The 23,391-nt window shown below is 36.5% G+C and overlaps 1 protein-coding gene across 2 annotated transcripts in view; it reads left to right on the top strand.

The window, feature by feature from the left end:
* Nucleotides 1-17,398, top strand: part of CBFB (core-binding factor subunit beta) — a 49,943-nt gene extending 32,545 nt beyond the window's left edge. The window contains exons 5-6 of one of the 2 annotated variants that reach the window (XM_019755383.3): nt 2,766-2,861; nt 15,061-17,398. In XM_019755383.3, the coding sequence (XP_019610942.1) occupies nt 2,766-2,861; nt 15,061-15,129 (165 nt within the window). In that variant the 3' untranslated portion in view covers nt 15,130-17,398. Of the gene's footprint in view, nt 1-2,765; nt 2,893-15,060 lie in introns of both variants that reach the window. The other variant, XM_019755386.3, reaches the window with a different exon arrangement.
* The last annotated feature ends 5,993 nt before the right edge of the window (nt 17,399-23,391 follow it).

Genomic DNA, 23,391 nt, shown 5'->3' with positions numbered 1-23,391 from the left:
ATTAATATAATTGTAGATTTATGTAATACAGTAAAGACACAATCACTGCAGCAAGAATAGTCAGAATATTCTGTAGATGCTCTATGAAAGAACTTCTAGGCCTGTATTTTCCACATGGGTTTCACGTACATCCAACCACCTTTTATGATGACCCCACCTGACTACTTTGTGCAGATTGTGGTTTAGACCATGGAGTCACAGATTCGTATGTCATAAGTTGCCAGCAGTGATGAGAGTGTTGAAAGCCTCTCCCACTACTACCGGAGACTGGTAGAGTGAGGTAGTTGTCCCTGGCCATTTGAGTGTGTAGTTTTATCAGCAAGTGCCCTTTTACACTGATCTTGAAAGGGAGGTGTTACTTAAGGTTGCATTGGGAAAGGATCAGGATAACACTAGTAATTGCTGATCATCTTTCAGACTTAACCATTTATTAAAATGCAAGCTGTTTACTGCATATTTATTTCACATCTCACTAGAAGAGACCAAGATAGAAGCTGGAATTCGAGAGTGGAGGGCTACCAAATCTCTCTTGGCTTATTTTACTACAACTATTAGTAATAATATATTTTTTAATTAAATAAAAATCTATGACCTTTGCTAGAATACACATTAGTGGCTATTCATTTCCTTAGGGAATTAGATCACATCTCATGTTATATGCTCTCATTTCATCATGTAATTTTCCTCTATAGTAAATCACAGTTGATAATTATATATTGATTTTTGTAATTATTTTGTAATTATTGTAATTCATTGTCCATCTGCCCCAATAGGCTAGAAATTGTGAGGAAAAGCACCATTTGTTTCCTCACATTGTATCCATGACACCTAGCACAGTGACTTGAGCGTAATAAAACCTCACTAGATATTTGTGGAATAAGTGGAAAAGTGAATGAATGAATGCACAGGACAGAAGGGGAATTCTGTTATCAGCATATGTGTCCTGGTTGATACCTAACTAAGTAATAGAAAGCCCTTGGGAGTTGGGAACAGTGTTCTTTTTGCAGGTACCTCTGCCTTATATAGTACATTCTGAGACTGCAATAGCTATGTGTAATAATGTTTAGTTAACTGTGTAAATTTTATATATCTATAAATGTTTGTACAATAATAGCTAATACTTATTGAATGCTGTCAGGTAGTATGCTTAAGCACTTTTTTATGTTATCTCATTTAATCTTTACAACAATCTTGTGAAGTAAGTATTACTACTATGCCCAGTTTACTAAGGCTTAGAGAAATGAAATACCTTGCCCTGAGACATACAGCTAGTAAATGCATCATAAGAATGGAAATTTGGGGGTGACCGTTTAGCTCAGCTGTTTAGAGCGCAGTGAGTGCTCTTAACAACAAGGTTGCCTGTTCAATTCCCATATGGGCCACTGTGGGCTGCACCTTTCACATTTAGATTGAAACAGCTTCTTGACTTGGAGCTGATGGGTCCTGGAAAAACACACATAAAATAATAAATAAATTTTTAAAAGTTTAAAAAAAGAATCACATTATTTAGAAAAACAAAGAATGGAAATTTGATCACACCTTTCGATTTTGTTTAAATTATACGCTTTATGTCCATGAAAATTTAAGTATTAAACAACTCTACTAACAGTAACAAAGGATTTATCACACAGAACAAGATATCCGTCAGTATAGTCCAGGCCTGGTGGTATAGCACTGAATTATATTATCAGGGGCCCTAGGTCTTTTCATCTTCCTGCTGTATGTGACTGTATCCTCATTATTATGTTTGCGAGGTGGCTACTCTATCTCTGGGCATTGCATCAGTTCCCAGAAAGGAGAAGAGGTGAAATGTCTTTTAAGTTGAGGGGTGTTGTGGTCCTATTGTGCTTTAGAAGGAATGCTCTGATGGCTGTGTGGTGGATTGGGGGGGTGACAGAATGGAAGCCGGAAGAGACGGTTTAGGAGACCTTTGCAGTGATTTATGTCAGAGCTTACAAATCTGAACTAGAAAAATGTTTGTAGGAATAAGAAGGAGACTTGAACGAGTCTAAAAATATTCAGGAGGTTGAATGGATAGGACTTGGTGGTGATTGGCTCTGTGGAGACAGGGGAAGAGTGAAGAATCAAAGGTGGTTCATGTTTCTGGCAAAAATGAATGAGTGGTGCCACCAACTGAGACTAAAGATTAAAAAAGAAAGGCTAAATTGATTGCCTTTTCAGACGACAGTGAGTTTAAGATATCTGGGTTTCCTTCACGTGCAGATCTTTATCCATTAATTGGGAAAGGATTAGGATAGATTTTTTAGATGTCACAAGTATTTTTTCTTGATAATATCCCTTGGAATTTTATTTACTTTCGGTTGTCTAGGAGTTTCTAATATTTGTACAATCAGTTCTGTAATTGTTCCCTTTTATGTTTCTGACTTCATTGTCATAATTAGAGAGCCTGGCCTGTCTTATCCCAAATTATGGTAGTATATACCAAATATTTTTTCTTGTACTTCTATGGTTTAAATATTGACTTGATCAGGATTTTATTTGGGTGAATAGGATGAGGTAAGGAAAGAAAAGGGAAGAGCATTTTCAGTTGTTAGAATGATTGAACACAATTACTATTGTGATATGAAACATGAAAATACTGACTTTTTTTTTAAAGTAACTCTGACATTGATTTTGTGTGTGTGTGGTTTTGATGTTTTGAGAAATATCCTGCTGTTATTTCCTTCCAAAAATAAAATAACCCTAAGTTTTAATTTTTATTATAAATCAAAATTAAAAATCCATTTATTATATTCTGCTGATAGCAGGAGGATGCGTTAGCACAACAGGCCTTTGAAGAGGCTCGGAGAAGGACACGTGAATTTGAAGATAGAGACAGGTCTCATCGGGAGGAAATGGAGGTGAGAGTTTCACAGCTGCTGGCAGTAACTGGTTAGTACTTTCCCCAAAACTCTCAGGCTCTATTTGTGATATTTGTGCATAATGTTTTTAAGTAGTTTTAAGTTTAATTTTGTCTTTCATTTTAAAAAGTTGTACTCTGTGACTTTGTGTTTATTAGATGTAATTGCTATAAAGAAACTTAGTCTTAATTTTAAGGTTGTGCATGAATTCCTTATTTATTGGTCATTATAAAAATCATTTAGTATAATAAGATGTATTTTCTCTTAATTCATTGATCCGAACACCTTACCTCTTTTTTCTTAATTATGTTTCAGATTACTTGGGAAAAAAATTCTTTATGTTATCATAGAATACATATTAACATTTTGAGAACATTATTAAAACTTGAGTAATATTTTCCATTTTTCTATGAATATTTGTGTTGATTTTGTAACAGTATAACTTTCGGTCACTTGTGTATTCTATTCTCTTTACTAGAGGCTAGTTTAGTATTTCAAACTATTCAAAGAATGGAATTAACCTAAACTAGTTTTCTTTTAAACTTTTTATGGTAAAGTAAAATACAGATATAGAAATCTACACAAAAGAAATATGTAGCTTAATTATTTTAAGGCTAATACCCTTATAAATATCATTCAGGTCAAAAAATAAAACTTTGACAGCTGACCCAGCAGCCCCTTCCATGTATGCATCTAATTATGACCCTTTCCCTTCTCTCAAAAGTAATCCTTACCTCAATTTTTATAGTAACCACTTTCTTGTGTCTTTCTATAGTAGTTTTATTACCCATGTTTACTTTAGTCTTAGACACTCAAGTTTAGTCTTGTCCAGTGTTTAAATGTTGTAGACTTTTAAGTGACACAGATGTTTAATTTTTTTCTAGGTAAAATTATATTCTGCTTTAAGCAAACTTCAGTTATAAAAATTAATAAAGTATCTGCAGATTGTTCAGAAATCCAAATTCTAGGGGCGGCTGGTTAGCTCAGTTGGTTAGAGCGTGATGCTTGTAACACCACAGTTGCTAGTTTGATCCCCACTTGGGCCACTGTGAGCTGTGCCCTCCACAACTAGATTGAAACAACTACTTGACTTGGATCTGATGGGTCCTGGAAAAACATACTTAAACTAAATAAAAGTTTAAAAAAAAAATCCAAATTCTATAAAAAATATACTTGAATAAAACAATAATCGAGATTAGAACATGTGTTTAAAAGAGAATATTGTCAAATGTTAATATTCTGTCATGTGCTTTGAGTTTATATACTTAATTATCAACATAAACATTTTACCCAAGAAGAAATAGAAAGAGAAACAAAAGAAATAGAAATAGAAACACATTTATCTTTGATAATCAAAAGAAATGGAATTATAATTATGGTGTATCAACTAAATAGAATAATTTCCAGGCATTAAAGAGTTCTGGAGATTAGTTGAACAATGCGAGTGAATGTTTAACCCTACTGAACTGTGTACTTAAAAATGGTTAAGATGGTAATTTTTGTTTTGTGTATTTTACCACATTAAAAAAAAGTTTTAAGTTAGTGTTATGTAATAATACAGAAAATCTGTGGCGTTTCCATGCACAAAATTTTATGTACACTATTATTTAAATTAACACAAAAATGTGTATGTGTGTGTGCGCGCGCACACACGCGAACAACAACAGTGGTTAAAAGCCCAGACTCGAGAGCCAGACTGCAAGGTCTGAATCTGGCTCTGCCACTCATCAGACAACTTATTTTCTATGGCTGCCTTTCCTCATCTATAAAATAGGGCTAATAATCATGCTTCTCTCAGTGGGGTCATTGTGAGGACTAAATGAGTAAATACATGTGAAAGCACTTTTAGAGTATGTGACACTGGCTACGTGTCAGCTATTATTGATATTATTTCATATATATATTTCCTATTATGTTACAATTTTTTAAAAATAAATGAAAAAACTCAAGCCTGCTCCATAGTTAATGAAATTATCTTTTAATGATTAATATTTCCCTTTATCAATGAATGAATTGATTTAACAGTCTGATAGTAACTGATGGTGTCCCCAAGAATACTTACTAGCCAGGAGAAGAAACAGGGCTATAATGCAATACATTTTTGTTCATTGAAGCTTTTATAATTCTTGTGATCAAACTGCCCACAGCATTTTCTTTCAGAATGCTTGTATCTGTAATAGTAAGAAGTTTTTAAATATGTAATATGTATTTGTTATACTTCTGAACCTTTTGACTTATGCTGTTGGTTCCCTAACCAAGAATATACTTTTCCACTCATTCATCAAGGCCCTTCTTAAATGTTATCTGTCAGTCTCTTCTCCAGTCTTCTTAATCATTATTAGCCCTTCCCCTTTGTAGTTTCCAGAGCGCTTATTTCTATTATTGTTCTTACTGAACAGTATGTTGAAACAATTATAAATGTGTCTGTCCTCCACTCTGTTACGTTCCCCAATGAGACGGGGGCCTCTCATTTTTTAACTTTCACAGTTACCCACCACAGTGTTTTTTAACATTGTATTTAGTTGTCAAATGGAGGTCATCAAAAAACAGTTCCTATCCTGCTTGTCTGTAAACTAGAGTTACAGAATAGCTTGTAGGTTAAAGTAGAACAATACATGTTAATGATCTCTGGAGAGATTTAAAATGTTTATAATTTGTTGGGCTATATTAATTAGATATTGATTAAGTAATGAACCCCAACTGTGTTGTGCTGGATTCTGCATTAGGGACTAAAATATATAGATGAAAATGCCTGGTTTCTGTCCTTGAGCAACTATCAGTCTTGAGGGAAAATAAATGTGTAAACAGATAATTGCAGTCTACGTGAGCAGCAGCCATATATAATGGAGGTTCAGAAAGGGAACAGTGGCATTGTGTAGGATGAAATGCTTACATCTGCCTCTGCCTGGGGGATTCACAAGAGAATACATTTTCAGGGATTTGAAGGAAGAGTGTGAGTTTACCAGGTGGACAAGCTAGGGAAAACATTCTGGGCAGAAGGAACAGTAGTATATGTGAAGGAGTAAGAGATCTTGCCATGTCAGAGAATATGATTGGTCAGTCTTTCTGAAGCAAGCTAACATGGCTTTAAATGAATGTAAGAATAATTTTATTAAAAAGTGCCCTTCAGCTACATCATATTTGAAGAATAACTATTTAACAATATAACAGTTATTTAGGAAGTTGTATATATTTTGCTTTAAATAAAATACTAAATTAGTTGAGACTAAGAATTGTCTTCTCTAAAATGTTAGTTTGATTGTTTTTATAAATAATGTTACCTGAAGAAAAACATTTTGGTGTGTGAGTTTATATGTGTGTGTTTATTATTTGTTCATGAACAAAAACATAGTCTGTTGATGGAGGTGTTGAAGAATTTATTGCTCCGATAGATTGTTTCCAGTTGGTTTTATGTCATTGATTTTAGAGCATGGGCTTTGTAGTCAGGCCTAGGTGAGACTCCTGTTCCATTACTTTCCAATCTCTCTTAAGCCTGTTTTCTCATAGAAATTGTTGTGAGAATTAAATGGGGAAATGCTTGTAAAGCACTTAGTGTGGTGCTTGGTATGTGTATGCCTACAGTAAATAATAGCTCTAAAGTACTTCTTTAGCACTAAAAGCTCTACCACAGTGATGGTTCCAGTTAATTGAATTATCTGGCTAACAAGAACATCCTTTTAGTTCTCTAAAGTATATCAGGGCACTTTCCCTACATTATGACCTAGAGCATAGAAAAAAATGGTTAGATTTTCATCAATGATTTAAGATTCTGTAGTCCCTTGTGGCAGTAATTTAAAATGTCAGTTCTTGTAGAGAACTGTCCTTTAGAAAATTGGGCTGGAATCGGACTCCAGAGGTCACACTGGCAGTCACTTAGGGGAGTTTGGGGTGTGCTGTCTTTTGGCACTTTGCACATGTGTAATTTTTCTTCCCTTAAAAAAAATTCATAACAAATTCCTTATGTCAGCTTATTTTCTTGCAGTTTAACTACTTTTTCCTAAAAGGAGAATGTTGGAGAAAAATGTTTCCTCTCCTGTAATTTAAACATCTGTAGGAGGCCTTATATAATCGGACATTCTTTGTTCTTGGTTTTGTTTTTTAAAAAGTTACAATTTTATAAAAATATGGTTTTCTTACATTCACTTCACATTGTTATTACAGTTGAAGAAACTGAGACTCTGAGAAAAATTGACTTGCTTTCTTTCAAATAGTTGGTTAATGCAAGGAAGAGTGAAGACTTAAACCAGTTTCCTAACCAAAAGGTCTCCACAAATACAGCCTAGCACTGGGAAATGAATTTCCACATCACCCATAAAGATGATTAAGTTGAAAAATAAAATCTGCTAGGAGAGATTAGAAACTGTTTTGCCTGGAAAAGAAAAAGCTGAGGCACAACAGAATAATGATGGTTCCAGTGGGTGGTCCTGATGCCTGACTGGAGACGAGGGCCAAGGAACAGTGGTAACTCTTGGGTGGCAGTAACCCAGGAGATGGTCCTTGGAAGCTTGAGATCCTGGCAGCATCGAGGCATAGCGATGTCCCGCCCCTGTTTGGATAACCTCTGAGGCCTCTGGCCCTGCCATACTGAACTTGTAATGGTGGTGTTCATGGGCATTTAATATATGTTTAAGGTTGAGGTTACTGACAGTGGGAAGCTGAACTCCAACTAGTTAATGGCTCAAGGTATTTTGATTTTCGCCAGTATCTTTTAACCTGAAATCAGTTAGAAGACTCCTTGGGCGTGTTTCTATTTCATCATCTATAAAATTTAGAAAGTTTTCAATCTATCATTCATGGTAAGATTTAGCATTTTGTTTCTGATTTTTCTGGAAAAGGATAATTTAATAGTATATTTTCTTTACCTTTCAGAGATAATGGCAGATTATCATTAACTTGGCAAATGAAAAACTATAGTGAACTAAAGAAACATTATTTTTGTAATCTTGTCCAAATACCATTAAATCTTTGGTGTATAATCAAATGATTATACACCAAAAGGTATAGAACACTGTATAATATTTTACCCCGTGGGTATTTTTTAAAAGAATACATAAACATATTTATTTGAATGCTCATAGTCTCTCTAGTGGGGTATGTAAGAAACTAGAAATGGAAACTGTGGAGGAGAATTGGCTGTCTAGGGACCATGAGGAGGGTGATTTCTCTATTTATCTTTTGTGCCTTTTGAATTTTTTAAAATTTTTATAGGGGAATATTGGGGAACAGTGTGTGTCTTTAGGGCCCATCAGCTCCAAGTCGTTGTCCTTCAGTCTAGCAGCTCAGCTCCAAGTCCAGTCGCCATTTTCAATCTTTAGTTGCAGGGGTCGCAGCCAGCCCACCATCCCATGCGGAAATTGAACCAGCAACCTTGTTGTTGAAAGCTCGCACTCTAACCAACTGAGCCATCCGGCCACCCCTTTGGAAGCTCAGCAGCAGCTCATTGTCTTCAATCTAGTTGTGGAGGGTGCAGCTCACTGGCCCATGTGGGAATCGAACTGGCAACCCTGTTGTTCAGAGCTCGCGCTCTAACCAACTGAGCCATCCTGCCACTCCTGTGCCTTTTGAATTTTGTGTCATGTGCATCTGTTTTACCTATTTATAAAAGAAATAAAGGGCCGGCCTGGTGGCTCAGGTGGTTGAAGCGCCGTGCACCTAACGCCAGTTCGATTTTCACATGAGCCAGTGAGCTGCGCCCTCTACGGCTAAGATTGTGAGCAACAGCTCTCCCTGGAGCTGGGCTGCCAGCGCTGCCGCTGCCCTGAGCTGCTGTGAGTCACCAACCAGCGACTGACTGCTCAGCCCCGGGGGAGCGCAAGGCTCATAATACCACCTTGGGCCAGGGAGCTGTGTCCTACACAACTAGACTGAGAATGCCTTGAACCGGAGTGGGGAGGGGGGAGGCGGAAGGAGGGGAGGGGAGAAGTATCCATTGGATTTAGAAACATGGCGGCCACTGGTGATATTACCAACAGCAATTTAAGAAAAGAAAAAAAAAATAAAATGTTTTTAGTGTTAACACAGAATGATGAAAACAGAAGATTCTAGAACTTGCTATCTGTATTTGGCATATAGGCTGTTTTTAAAACTATGAAATCCTTTCTTCATTTGAAATTTTATACAAAATCCTAATATACAAAATAGATATAGGGACACTTCTCTGAGTGAAGCAGGGTAGAGATTATTCTGGGCTTCCTCTGGAGTCTCTGGGGTATTTTCACGGAACCTAGTAACTGGCAGCATGTAACTTGAGAACCTTTGATATAGAAGAATGAGTATGAGGTTTATAATAGATTGCCCTGGTTTAAAATCCTAGCTCCACTGCTTATTGCTATGTGACCTTGGGAAAGCTGCCTGTTCTCTTGAACCTCATCTGTAAAACAGCAACCCTTCCTCCTGGGTTGCTGCTTAGCTCAGTATCTGACACTTACATTGGGGCCCAGTGAAAGCTAGTTTCTTCACCCCCTCATTCTATGCACCTTGGCTCACAGCATGTCTGAAGCAGCAATAAAGGTAGGCGTATCTTAACTTCAGATATTTTTTCCCAAGCTACTTTAGATCCTGGTGTTGTTTGTCTGTTTGTTAACAACAATAACGGATTTTGAACTTCTTGGTTTTGTGGGAGGTCAAGATAGCCATTACATAGGGGACTAAGTAAGTGACTGGGAAAGGATACAAAAACTTTCCAAGTTTTGTTAATGTTATACTTCTTGATCTGAGTGCTAGTTAACATGGGTATGTTCACTTAGTGAAAACTCATCTAGTTATATACAAGGTGTGACCAAAAAAATGTGGTGAATGTTTAAAAGATTTATTATAGTAAAAGACACACACACACCTCCCTTTCTCCCCCCGCCACACACACACTTCAAACACACTTGTCCCATCGTTCTTGCCACTTTCTGAAGCAGTTCTGGAAGTCCTCTTTCATGAATGTCTTTAGTTGCACTGTTGTGGCTGCCTCGTCCTGAATCGATTCAAAATATTTACCTTTCATAGTCATTTTAACTTTGGGAAAGAGCCAGAAGTCACATGGTGCCAGATCCAGTGAATAAGGTGGGTGAGGACACACTAATGTTTTCATTTGACAGAAATTGCTGTATACCAGCAGCGATGTGTGACATGGAGTGTTGTCATGATGGAGGATGATATATGGCACACTTTAAAACACACTTTCTCTCAATCATGGCTCACACCCAACTGACTCCACCGAACTAATTGAAACTTATCACACACTGTTACTAAGGTTCAGCGCACCGCTTCCCATATTGAAGATCCCTGCCTTTCTGTTGGATGGCGTGCTCCTCGGCAGCAGCGTTCTCCTTTTTTTGATTGCACCTCATATTTATGATTTGTGCACTCTTCAGTACTTTAATAAAAAGTAGACTTTAACAAAGAAAAAATAATCACAGACATTTCTTCTGTGAAATGATTACCCGTTTGGTGTCTGTTGCCACGTAGAAGTAGCCCAGTGCCTTTTCTACTTGAGAATTCTTCTATTTTTTGAAAATGTTGATTTAACCCATGGTAGTTCTCTTGAGGTTACACATCTCTATTACTATTATTCAAATACCTTACTTTTGGCTTTTGTGAAGGGAGATTGAGGTCAGTAAGGGACAGAATGAGTGCTCTAATCATAGATAAATTGGAAAGATACTTCTGTCATTTGCTTGACAGCAGCTTGTACACACTCTGTGTTTGGAGGCTTGCTTTCATCTTGATTGGCCTCTTAACCTAAAACTGTAACATGGTACTGTTGGCTCTTAATTCAGCTGCAAGGTGACAGGGCACTGAAAGGGATTTTCTCTATTATCTAGAAAATCGTTTCAGTTGGTTATGTTATAAAGCATTAACAAATAAATTGTTGTCTATAGTGTCAGAAAATGGGTAAATAATTATTGTTTATTCTATAGGCAGTTTTAATACAATTCAGCAAATCATAGGAGAATTTTATGTGGAAACTATTTGGAAATAAAAACAGTCAAGAGTCTTTATGTGGTTTTTGTATTTGTATTTTGTGTGTTTTGGGAGCCTTCAGTTCTGTGTGGTCCAAGAAAAAAATCCCAGCCTTATTTATTTTAAATTCCCACAGACTTCAGTTTTCAAATCACTTTACCAACACTCATATTTGTGTAAGGACAAATTAACATAAGAATCTGTACTGGGCCTTCCCGAGGTATGTTTGGGGTAAAGGCAGTAGATGAGAGTGAACTGGGAATATGAATTCAGACTCAGAATGAAAATCGTAAAAGGATTAATGAGAAACAGGATACTAGATCTGTCTTCTCCCATACTAAGAGAGTCTGTCTGTCGTAAGAGATTTATACTTTATTAAAATTTATTTTGTCTTAACCTTGTTTTAATTTGTAAAAATTATTCTTATCTGCCGGATGCAGATTTTAACATTTGAAAAGTTTATACAGATAAATTGGGAAGTGATGAGCAGCTTTGTTGTAATAACAGCAGCATGAGTGCTTACTATGTGCCACCTGTGAGAAATGATGACATACTGGATACACTACAATATTTGCTTTACACTTGATTCTTAAATGCTCTTATAAGGTGTGTCTCCATTTTAAGGAACTGAGGCTGAAAGAGGATAAGAAGCTTGTCTAAGGTCACATAGCCAAGCTGTAAGGTGGTAGACCATCCCCATCCAAGCCCAGAAATGTAGATTAGTTCCACTCTTTTATTTTGAAATGTCACTTTATATTTTAAGTATTCCTGAAGTGGTTCTTTAAAGTTCTTTATAAGAACTTTATTTTTGACATGCTGTTAGACTTGCGGTCTACTTATGTGACAGTTGTTTATAATTGTCTGGTTTTTACCTTTTTTACAAGTTTGGGAAAAGTGCATTTCTTTCTTTCATATTAGGACTTAAAATTTCTGCTTTGTGTCTCCTCCAGCCTTAGCAATAGGGAAAAATAGCAATGATTTAAGAGCTGACATTCATGCTAATTGTGAGTTAAAGGTTCGTCTTCTTCCAGAGGTCTGATTGCCACCAGCCAACCCTAACCTTAGGGGGAATTGCTTAAACTCCTTGGGCTCTGGCTCATCATCTGTAAAATGAGAGTGGAACCAGATCTCTGAAGTACTGTGCTGCTCTAAAATTCTGTAATTCTGTGTTCTTTTAGCCAGGTGTCAAACATGAAATGATTAGCACAGTATCTGGACATAGTGTACACTCCCTAAATAGTAGCTATTTTAAGTTATTTTCTCTTGAAGAATGTTCAGCAGTTTGATGGTCTTGATAATAAAAGAACAAATCAACCAAGAAGTTTTATTTTTCATTTGGTATCCCTGTTCTTGCCTGCTACTGCACAGCCCTGACCAGTAGGGAAAACTCCAGCACCTGGTGACTTTTTGTCTCTTCATCTTGGACTCATGCCACGATGGCCTCCTAGAAATTGGATTTACCGTGTTTCTGGGTGATGATATATTAAAAAGAAAAATAATAGGAGCAACTGATAGTCTGTAGTAAAATATGTAGATTAATTCTTTATAAATATTAAAAACACATTTATGTTCTGAACAGGCTTGTGGGTATCTGCTTTATATTAAAATCCTATTCTGAAAAACTTAGTAAGTTAGAATCAAGGGCCCATGTGAATTGACGGGAGAAAGAAACTAGAAATTATGGACTTTATGCTTTTAGAATAATCAAGTGCAGAGAATTTCTTTGCCATCATCTAGTCAGGCTTATTACCCACAGAAGAATTCCTTCTAAAACATCCAGCCTTCTTTAGAAAACTGCCACAGTACAAAGCACTGCTTCTCAAGACAACTCATCCAGTTGTTGAATTCCAGTCCTGTGGAAGCTCTCTCACTGAACCTAAGTCTGTTTCTCTTATTTGTGTCCTTCACGTGACCATCCAGACATCTTCCCTTCTCGCGTTAAATTTCCTCCCAGTCTCTCAGTTCTCGTTCTTCCCTCTTCTGCTCTCGTTCATACTCTATCAGACGTCACCTCCTCTTTTATTTTTCCTGTTCTTGACCCTTCTTCACAATGTCTTCCTTGCATCTTCCTCATTCCTTCACAATGTAAATAGAAACTAAAAACACAAATAGCAAAACGACTTTACTCCTCTCCATGCTTTTACCAAAAATAATAAACAAACCCATGGCAACCTCTGCACAGCCGTGACCAATAGGGAGAATTCCAGCTGCTGATGACTTCTTTGTACTCCTTTGGAATCATCCCATTATTAAAATAATTTGAAAATTACTCTTATCCCAAGACAAAAGCTAAAATATCTTTTCACAAAGTATAATTGGTAGGTTTGTACTGATGTATAAATATATAATTAGAATTGATTTTTCTGTGTTTTTTCATTGCTCAGCCCCTTTCTGACCTTCATTGACTGAAACCAGATGCTCATATCACCATCTCTGATTTGCAGAATTGATCTGTCCTTACACTACATTTAGCATTGATTCTGTAGGGAACATAAATTGTTTCTCTGATCCATATGTGTTCTATGGATCATGGTTAGCTCTTTTAGTCTAACCATGCAGTATAACTTTAACCTGAGTAGTAAATTGAGAGGAATGTGCTAAAATTTAGTCAGTGTGCCATCTGATAATAAATAGTTAAAATCTATGTCAACATTTATAAGAAAGACTACAGAAGTTTGTGTTGGGTGTTATTTGATTTGTTTGAAAGTGAATAAGGCAGTGTCATTTCTGTCTAAACAACATAACCCTCTTGAGAAATGATGACATTACATAGCTGGAGCTTCTGATTGAACTTGATCTTACAGTACAAGTGTGACTTGTTGAGATGTTTCTTTGAAGATCAAGAATGCTCTTTCTCAAACAGCTGTTTGAGATCTTAAGAATTGAAATCAGTATTTTGATTTTTGGTTGAATTTGTTTCCAAAAACTGACATAGACAATGGAGATTGAATTGTGATATTAATACATGATTCCATTTAGTTAAAGCTTGCATAGGTAATTGCAGTTAGTCCCAATTGCTGGCATATAACATAAGAGAGGTGGCTAAAAACAAGATTCAGATGAAAGAAGACGGCTTGGATTAGGGTGACAATGGTAGAGGTAGTCAGAAGTGCTCAGATTCAGGATGTATTTAAATGTAGAGCTGTCATAATTTGCTCTTGGGTATAAGAGAAAGAGATGTTATGAGTGACCTCAAGGGTTTTTGCTTAAACAATTGGTAAAATCGAGTTGTCCTTATTTAACATAAGGAAACTGTTGCTGAAGGAGCCAGGTTCAGTCTACAAAACAGATGTTTGTGCTTGACTGACATCTGTAGTTGCTAAAGAATGCTTATGGAAGAAACGTGCACTGGATTTTTGTAAGAGATTGAAAGTAAATGTGTGTAGACCAAAGGGGCACCGCATGTTCTATAAAACTTTATTAAGCAGAATGTTATGCACAGTATGTTAGTTGTTAAATGTTCTCTATTAACTAATTTGCCATCAATAATTTAACTAGAAATCTTCTAAAGTAAAACTTGAAATCCTCAGTATTTGTAATTGTCCAGTCTCTTAGTTATTAAATATTGTTGTAAAGATATTTCTAGGTATATAAGTGTACCAAAGGCTAATTTTATATTTCTGTTTTGCTTTTGAGACAAAAGACTTTATCCATAATAATTCTGGATTTACTTGAGGTAGAGGTTTTTAGTTCGAAGTCAGTTGACAGAAAAGGAATTCAGTAAGAGATGAAATTCACTACTACATTTTTCAATTATGTGATTAGTAGACTATATATTTATGTGTGATTAGTTTCTTTATCTGTAAAATGGATAAATAATAATACGTATATTGCAGGTGGTTGGCAGGGATTAAATGAGTTCATCCGTGAAAAGTACTTAGAACAGTGCTCAGTAAATGTCAGCTATTACCAAAAGGGAAAGTTTGCTTCTAAGGTGATTGGATGATGTGCTAAACTCTCTAGTCCCAAAACTGTAAATGTAGATATGTTGTTCTTTTATGCACAGTAGATATTTTAGTAATGCTTTTTTAAATATGAGATTTTTATTCTTGGTTTTTAAGAAAACTTTAGCAAAATATTTTGTACATAATTTATTTAAATTGTTCCTTTTTCTCTTACATGTGGAGTGATATTAGCTGAAATGTTTTAGTTGTAATCTTTTCTTATATGCTACTGTCTTTTATTTTTCTAGCACTTTGATTTTCAAAACACGTTTTGACCCCAAATTATGATTTTGTCATTGCAGGCAAGAAGGCAACAAGACCCTAGTCCTGGTTCCAATATAGGTGGTGGTGATGACCTCAAACTTCGTTAATTAGTAGCACAGCAGATGTGCTACCCAATCTTTACATATACGTTGTTTCTAGTCGGCAAAAATAATTGATTGAAAGACCAGAAACTGTGATAACTGGAGGTACTACGGTCTTCTCAACCTTAGGCAGTAACAAGACATCACAAACTGCCATGGTTTTGCACTATGATTATAATATCTGCATTTCTAATTTTGTATGCATGTAGCCAGTAATAATTTTAATTTTTTTCTATGCAAGCTTACCTTGTTGGCATTATTTTAGTGAGTGGAAACTATGTACTTCTAAAGCTCTTTTTCCCCCTCCATTTTAATTTAAAAGTCAAGAAACTAGTCAAGAAATTAAAATTTTTTTTATAAGGGGTTTTTTCCCCCTAATCGGTTGCTCTAATTTTTTTTTTTTTCTGTAATTTTAGATGTGTTGGTTATACAGCTTTACTTTAGCTAGGCATTCTTGGTATTTTATTTTGTTTTCGCCTTGTTTTTATTGTCTATGGCATTTAAAAACTGCTGATGTGTTTGCATTATTTACAAGCTAAAAACCTAGTAGCATAGAGCTGTCTGCCACAGCCTTCTAACACAAAGTTTACAGTTGTTAAAGTTGCAGTATCCTTTTAAATGTTGATAATCAGCTCCTTTACTTTCCTTTTTAAACATAAAAAATTTAAATTGGTATTAACTCTAATCTGCCCCAGATCTGTTTTAGATTCTGTTCTGTTATCATGACTTTGTGTGGAGATATTCTCCACAGATGATAATATTCTACTGAAATGCTTAAAGAAGTCGCAGGCTGGCTTCTGTTTTATTCAGGGATTTTGTGTTTTTTTTTAAGTCAATCAGAAAAGGGATACTGGAGCTTCTTCATGTATGTAACAGCATATTAAACTGGAGACAGTGATGAATCAGCTACAAAGGTAATATTGTATTAAAATCATGTTTAACATAGCTGCTTTGATGTGTATTTTATAATGCATGCTTTTGTAAAAACAGTTCTGAGTGATGAAAGATTAGTCTTACAGAGAGAATGTGCATCTGTGCACATTTTCTTCCATTAATCTGGAAAAAGGATACATTTTCTTCCATTAATCTGGAAAAAAATTCACAGGTTATATATAGGTATTTTCCAAAAGGATTATTAGAACCTTTTGAAATAAATTGGTATAAGAATATTTTTTAAATAGGCTCACTGTCAAATTGAATGCAACTTTTTTTTTTAATACAAAACTGGAAAAAAGTGCTAAGTCATTTGGCACCTCCTTACAAATATTTTTCATGATCACATTCATTAAATGTTACTACATTTCTGAATTTTTGCAAAAATGTATTTTATCATAATAGAATGGCATTATTTTAAAGAATGAAAAACTGACATGGTCAATTCAGAAAATGAACTGAAGTCTGAATAAGGTCATTGCATTTAAAACATATATATATATATATATGTGTGTATATATATATATATATATATACACATATATATATATATACACACACACACTTGATTAATGAGGGAGGTGTGACTTTCATTGTATATAGGTCTTACAATTCATAAACATATCCTGTATCTCAGAATAAAAATGTTTGTTATATATTTGAAGTCATGCATGGTAAGGAGTGTGTTTAAATTGTTAATAAACAATAATGCATCATAAAAGACCATGCTGATCTTGTATAACTAAGTACTATGAATGAATTTGGTTGTTATTTGGTGTTGTGCAGCTCATATGTTTACACACTCAGTGCCCTAATTTCCCCTGAGGGAATCGCCTTTTAAGTGGTCCTTACAGTGGTGTTTTAAGGTTACTTTATCACAGAGCTCCTTGATTTTTGACTTATGCACTTAAATTTTTTAAAAAATAAACACAATGATGATGGTACATTTTTCTCTATTGCTTCTAGCTGAGGGCTTTTAGTCCACCGGTAACTTAGATCAAATATTGTTAAATGTTCATGTTGCCATCCTTCTGTAAATACTGAATTTTTCCTGTCATTTAGCACTGTGCTGCTTCCATCTGTCTTAATGCTGGCATTAAGATCATGAGCCCTTTTTCTCCAGTAGTGCAGGCTTTGAAAACTACTTTTATTAAGTTATTGATGCAATTTGATATTTTTCCATAATCTATATTTAAACAAAATTACATCATTGCATCATCTTTTCTAAATTCATCTCCATTAAAACTTGCCTTAAGCTACGAGATTGCTTTTGCCATCATTAGCCATACTGTGTGTTTGTATGTTTAATTTACTTTCACAATAAACTTCTGTGTAGTGAAAACAGGGTCTTGACTCTTTATTGACATAATCCAATAATTTCTGTTCTAGCATTCGTTATGACGTGAACATTGATTTTTCTGAACTGTCCTTTCAGCCTGCTTTTTAACCTTAAAAAAACAACAACACTGGCATCTAGTGGTCATTTCTGCTAATTCCAAAGAAAACCTTTAATGTAAATATCACAAAGAATACTAATTTTCCAATGTATATTATGGTTTTCAAAAAGTCTGGCTTGCTTTACCCATCCTATGAGATATGACTATAAAGTAGTGACCTTGGATGGGAAGAAAAATTCCAAAAATTACACATCCAAATTAGTACCATCTTTCAAGCTAGTCATTTTAGGAGTATACACTTAATTTGATTTTGTTGGGTGTTATATCAAACATTCTGGGTGGTGAGCCCACAATGTGATACGTAGATGATGTATTATAGAATTGTACACTTGAAACCTATGTAATTTTACTAACCATTGTCACCCCAAAAATTAAAAAAACAAAACAAAAAACATTCTTAGGACTTTCCTTGGCATTTTCCTACACCAGAAAATTAAGCCTTTTACTTTAGAAGCATGCCTTAAGTTTGATCCATATGAAAATATTTACTTATTTATTCCCCAGCAGATTTAATGCAAACGACAAATACCTTTAAATGCTGAATTGGCACCATTAAGCACAATTCCAAAGAATAAGATTCATACTCAGGGTTAATTTCAAAAGGTGTTTGAGCCAGTAGCATCATGGTTTTAGTAAGTATATCACCTTTAAAAACAGGTATTTGGATACTACTAGTTGGGAACTGTTGGGAAAAGAAGCACCTTACTTGATTTATGCCTCATTTGGCAGTGGGGACCTTTTTCAAGCTATAAGCCGTTGTATGAATTTTCCATTGCTGCATAACACATTGCCCCAAAGTTTAGCAGCTTAAAACAATAAACATCATCTCACAGTTTCTGTGGGTCAGAAATCTGGAAGAAGCTAAGTTCAGTGGTCTGGTTTAAGGTCTCTTCCGAAGTTAGAGTCAAGTTGTCAGCCTGGGCTTACAGTCATCTCAAAGATCCCCTTCCAAGTCCACTCATGTGGTCATTGACTGGCCTGTTTCTCAGAGACTGTTGTAGGAAAACCCTTGATTCCTTGCTAGGTGTTGGGATAGAGACTTCCTTCAGTTCCTTGCCATGTGGGTATCTTCATAGGGCAGCTCATAGCTTAAAAGCTGGCTTCCCCCAGAGCAAGTGATCCAAGAAAGTGCATGCCCAGGATGAAAGCCACAATCTTTAATAACCTAATCTTGTGTTGCCATATTCTGTATATTAGAAGTGAGTCACTGGGTTAGGTCCATACTCAAAGGGAGGAGTATTAAGTTTCATTTCTTGAAGCATGGGATATCAAAGAGTTTATGGATGTAATTTTAAAACCATAGCCATATTGCCACAACTCTGTGTGTGTGTGTGTGTGTGTGTGTGTGTGTGTGTGTGTGTGTGTGTTTTTACAAGACAGCATTGGTGTTTTGATCTTCCAGTTTTTAAAGGTAAGATTTTAGTCTTTTGCAGGCAGATTTCAAAACATGGTTCCCCCTAGATAACATCAATTTCCTTTCTTGCATCACCATCATGTATTCATATATAGCCTTTCAAAAATGTTTCGAGGCTAGAAAGTTGTAGGGTGGAAATGGCAGCTAGGTTTGTTTGTTTATAGGGTACTCAAACAGGTTAGTAAGGCACTATTAGTCAACTCCCAACTTTTGGTTAGAATGATTTAAGCAACTTAAGTTTTTATCTGACCTTATTCAGGTTTCAGAAACTGGGAAATGTTGAAGATACAGAGGGAAGTTTTTGATGAGAGAAGATAATCTATATCCACAGTGTCCAATATGGTAGGAACTAGACACGTGTGGCTATGCAGTATTTGAAATGTGGCTAGTTGAACTGAGAAACTGGATTTTTTATTTTTTTTTATTTTAAAACTCAGTGTGAAATATTTTTCTGTTAAACAGATCCTTTGAGAGGACTACATTTCACTTTAGCCTTTGAAAATTTAGTATCTGAGTTGAGATGCACTGTTAATATGAAATACCAGATAGCAAAGATCTATTATAAAAAAGGGAATGTAGGCTATTTCACTAATTTTTTATTTTGATTACATATATTTTTATGAGTTATATTGATTTTTGATACATTGGGTTAAATAAAATATATTTTATCCTTCTCATTTTTAATGTGGCTACTAGAAAATGTATAATTATATATATTGGCTCATATCAATATGAAGATTTTAAGTGAGCAAAAGGCATAGATCGTACAACCAAAAGGAAAAAATAAGTTAAAATATTGAGGCTATTACTGTTTTAAAAAAGATTAAAACAAAGTAGGATTATTTTACCCCTTAGGATATTTAGGGGGAAAAAATGTATATTTAGTGCCCAAAATATACATGGTTCCTGCCCTCAGAGAATCTATAGTCTAGCTCAAAAACTGACCAAAAGCAATAACGTTTTAAGTTATTAGAAGTACTGGCTGTTACAAGGTACATGTAACCTGGTCTGGGTGGTCAAAAATGTCTTCCTTGAGACATTTGAGCTGAAATCTGAAGAGTGGCAGACATTTTGCCAGCAAAATGACAAAAATATAGGCAGCCAGGCCAACAGCATTGCAAGTTTGAGAAACTAAAAGCAGTTGAGGATGACGAACATGGAATGGAGGGGGCTACAGGAGTGAGGTGAATCTGAAAGGGTCAGCAGAGGCCAGGGTGAGGGCCACAAGCATTGCTGGGTGGGCTTTTCCAGCCATGTGAAAATGTTTGGACCATTCCCAAGGACAAACAGGAAGCCACCAGTTTTTTCTTACCTGGATATGTTGGTTGTGTTGCCTTAAAACCCCCCAAATTCTATTGGCTTATCTCTTATTTGCTAAATAATCATCAGTGATTGACCTAAGCTGATAGAGCAGTCACTGGAACGTTGCCAGCCATGTGTCACAGTCAAGAAGATAGTGTAATTAAAAGTGCACTGGCTTTTAAATTTGACCTGAAATTGATACCTGTTGACTTCTGTTTACATTTCATTGAACCTAGCAAATCACAGAGCCATGTCCAACTACCTGGGCAGAGGACTACAATCATACCTTTTGCCCAGAAATGAGTCAAAATATTTGTGAATAGCTTTAATGACTATCACTAGCCACCCTTTCAATTATTAAATATTTAATTTTACTCTCCTTCCCTCGAAATACATCTACCATGGGAGACAACCTCAAAGGCCCCAGCTGGTCAGGCATTGAGCTACAATTCTAGGATATGTGGTTATCTGCCCTCTACAGAGCCAGTGTACAGTGGTGAAATAGAGACAGGAAAACTGCAGGAAACACTTCCATTCAGAAAGGGGAAGAATAAAGTCACTAGTCTGTAATTGTGAAATGTTACTGGGGAGACCATTTGAGGGCCCTCTAAGGGGATAGTACTTTGTAAGGCTGATTGGGAAGGGCTCCTAATCCACTGTTTTCCATGACCCTTGCCTTCATCCCTGATTTGCTGGATGCAGTCACCTTTTATCCTTTTATTTCTGCTTTCAAACTGGCTTTTTCTTTTTTCTCTTTTTTACCTTGACAAATATAATCTATAGTAACCATGGTACTAAGATTCTGTTTTCCAAGCTCTTCACCTAGGGCTTCAAACATAGTACCTTTCCTGCCCTGTAAGTTATCACATGTGACAGTTTGTTTTTCTTCCTTTTTTTTAATTAATTTTTTTTTATTGGGGTGACAATTGTTTTAGTAAAGTTACATAGATTTCAGGTATACAATTCTGTATTACATCATCTATAAATCCCATTGTGTGTTCACCACCCAAAGTCAGTTCTCCTTCCATCACCATATATTTGATCCCTTTTACCCTCATCTACTACACCCCCCCCAACATGTGACAGTTTTAATAGAGGTATTGGTATCCCTCCAGCCTCCAATGTCAGTTCCTCCAGTCACTTTCCTGTCTGACACCACTGTCCATCCAGCTCCCAAGCTGGAAACCCGTGTTTTTATTCTTGACTCCTTTTCTCTCTCATCTTCTACATCCAATCTGTAGATCCTACCAATGGATTCCATCAATTCTCTGTCACTATTAGATTTTTTAAAAATTTGATACAGCAGATTTACCTATAAGTCAGACACTCCTGTAAGTGCAATCCTAATACATCTTTGAGGTGTCATTTTACAGATGAAGAAATAAAGGTATGGAGAAGTTAAGCAACTTGCCCAAGGCACAAAACTATCAAATGGCAGAACTGGGTTTCAAATTCCTGGTCCATGTGCTTGACCTTGTACTCTGACCCGAGCCTGTTCTTGCCTGTTTTGCTTGGACTGCCGCAATGACTATCTGTGCTCCCTGAATACACTTAGTCCACCAGCCGCCAGTTCAGTGTTTCTGAACATTCCCAACCTCAGTTTGGGGGAATGGCAGTTGCTGACATTATCCCATGTTGGCCTACTCCCCTGAGGCACGTCTTCCGCTCTGTATACCAGCCTCTGGGCTATGGCCTCCTCCCAGATCACCATCCGAAAGCTGTCACTCCCACTCCAAAGGTTTGGGGATAGTACAATGAGCAAAGATAACCATTTTGTTATTGACTGACATTGTTCACAGAAATCGGCCTATTATCCCAGCGGAATTTCTTAGGGGCCTTCCCAACCTTGTTCTTGTTTCTTGGGTTTTCCAAACAAAATCCTTTTCACAGTGTTATCCAGAGTGTGTGGCTTTCTCTTTCACTTTGTCTTGCCTCTCCCACACCCATCCCGGCTTGCCCAACCCCACTTTGTCCACCAGACAGGAATCCTTCCAAGTGTTTTTTGAATAGAAGAACCATTCCTAGTGTTTGATTTGAGCTCAATGCAGACATTTTACATTGACTAAGATTACTCCTCACCAGCCTTCGAAGTTTTTTTTCCAGGTTTCCTTCCCACACTATCTAGGCCAGTGGCCCAACTATTCCTAAACACATCTTTAATGTTTGCCATGCATGGTAAGAGGTAAATGTCCCCCTAATCCCTGCTCCCTGTTTCCCTCCCTGTGTTACATATTGATAATTTTTGTTTTTCTTTCTTCCTTGTGATATGGCCAATGTTTCTTATATTTCTGTTTTTATAGAAAAAAAAGGTCATACTTTATTATTTTGCTCCTGGTTTTTTCTCTTAGTTTCTACATCAGCATATAAGGGATATTCTTCATTTTTAAAACATATCCTATTACATATGTCAGAGTTTAGTTTTAGTTGTCCTGGCATGCATTGCTGCAATGGAAATGCTTCTCCATGTTTGCTTTAATTCCAATAGCAGTGACCTTAAGTTTTGCTTGAGCCTCCTAAGTTACGCTCCTACTAAGCCAGTTTGAGAATAGTATGTCACTCTTCTCCCCTGCTAAAAACTTTTCAAGGGGCAATGCAAAAGAAGGAACTGGGGTACTACCACCTAAAACCAGAAGGCCTCTTTAACCTCTCTGGGCCTCATTTTTCTGCCTGTAAAGTGAGGCATTATCTTGCGTCTCAGAATGGTTGTGAGAATCCAGAAACGGCTTCCGTGAAGGCTTGGCTCCAGACGAGGCCTGGATACCTTTTAGTTTTAGAGTGACCCAGGGCACAGGCCAAAACTCAGGCTGAATCGGCTAAAGGGGCCCCTCCCCGGACTTGTAGATGAGGAAACTGAGGCACAAAGATCACCAAAGGTATGGTCAAGCCACACAGCGTTGGCAGCAAAGCTAGCTCTGGCTGGCTTGGGTCTGAGCTGCTGCCGGCGACCTCTGGATGTGCTCAGCTGGGAGCCCACGACTACCTCCTCTCCCTTCTATCTATTCCTTTCGCCCATCTCCCCCCCACCCGCACCAACACAGGAACTCAAACACACTCCTCATTCGCGTCGAGTTAGACCTGATGCCCGGGAGGCCTGGTGGGGGAGTTATTCCTGGACAACTAGAGGTAGCTGCAGCCGGCGTCAGTCTCGCTCCCACCCGGTGT

Source organism: Rhinolophus sinicus, chromosome 8 (genome assembly GCF_057876585.1).
Source record: "Rhinolophus sinicus isolate RSI-liver-muscle chromosome 8, RSI-T2T, whole genome shotgun sequence".
Classification (NCBI taxonomy): domain Eukaryota; kingdom Metazoa; phylum Chordata; class Mammalia; order Chiroptera; family Rhinolophidae; genus Rhinolophus; species Rhinolophus sinicus.
This window is presented reverse-complemented; position numbering and strand designations above follow the sequence as displayed.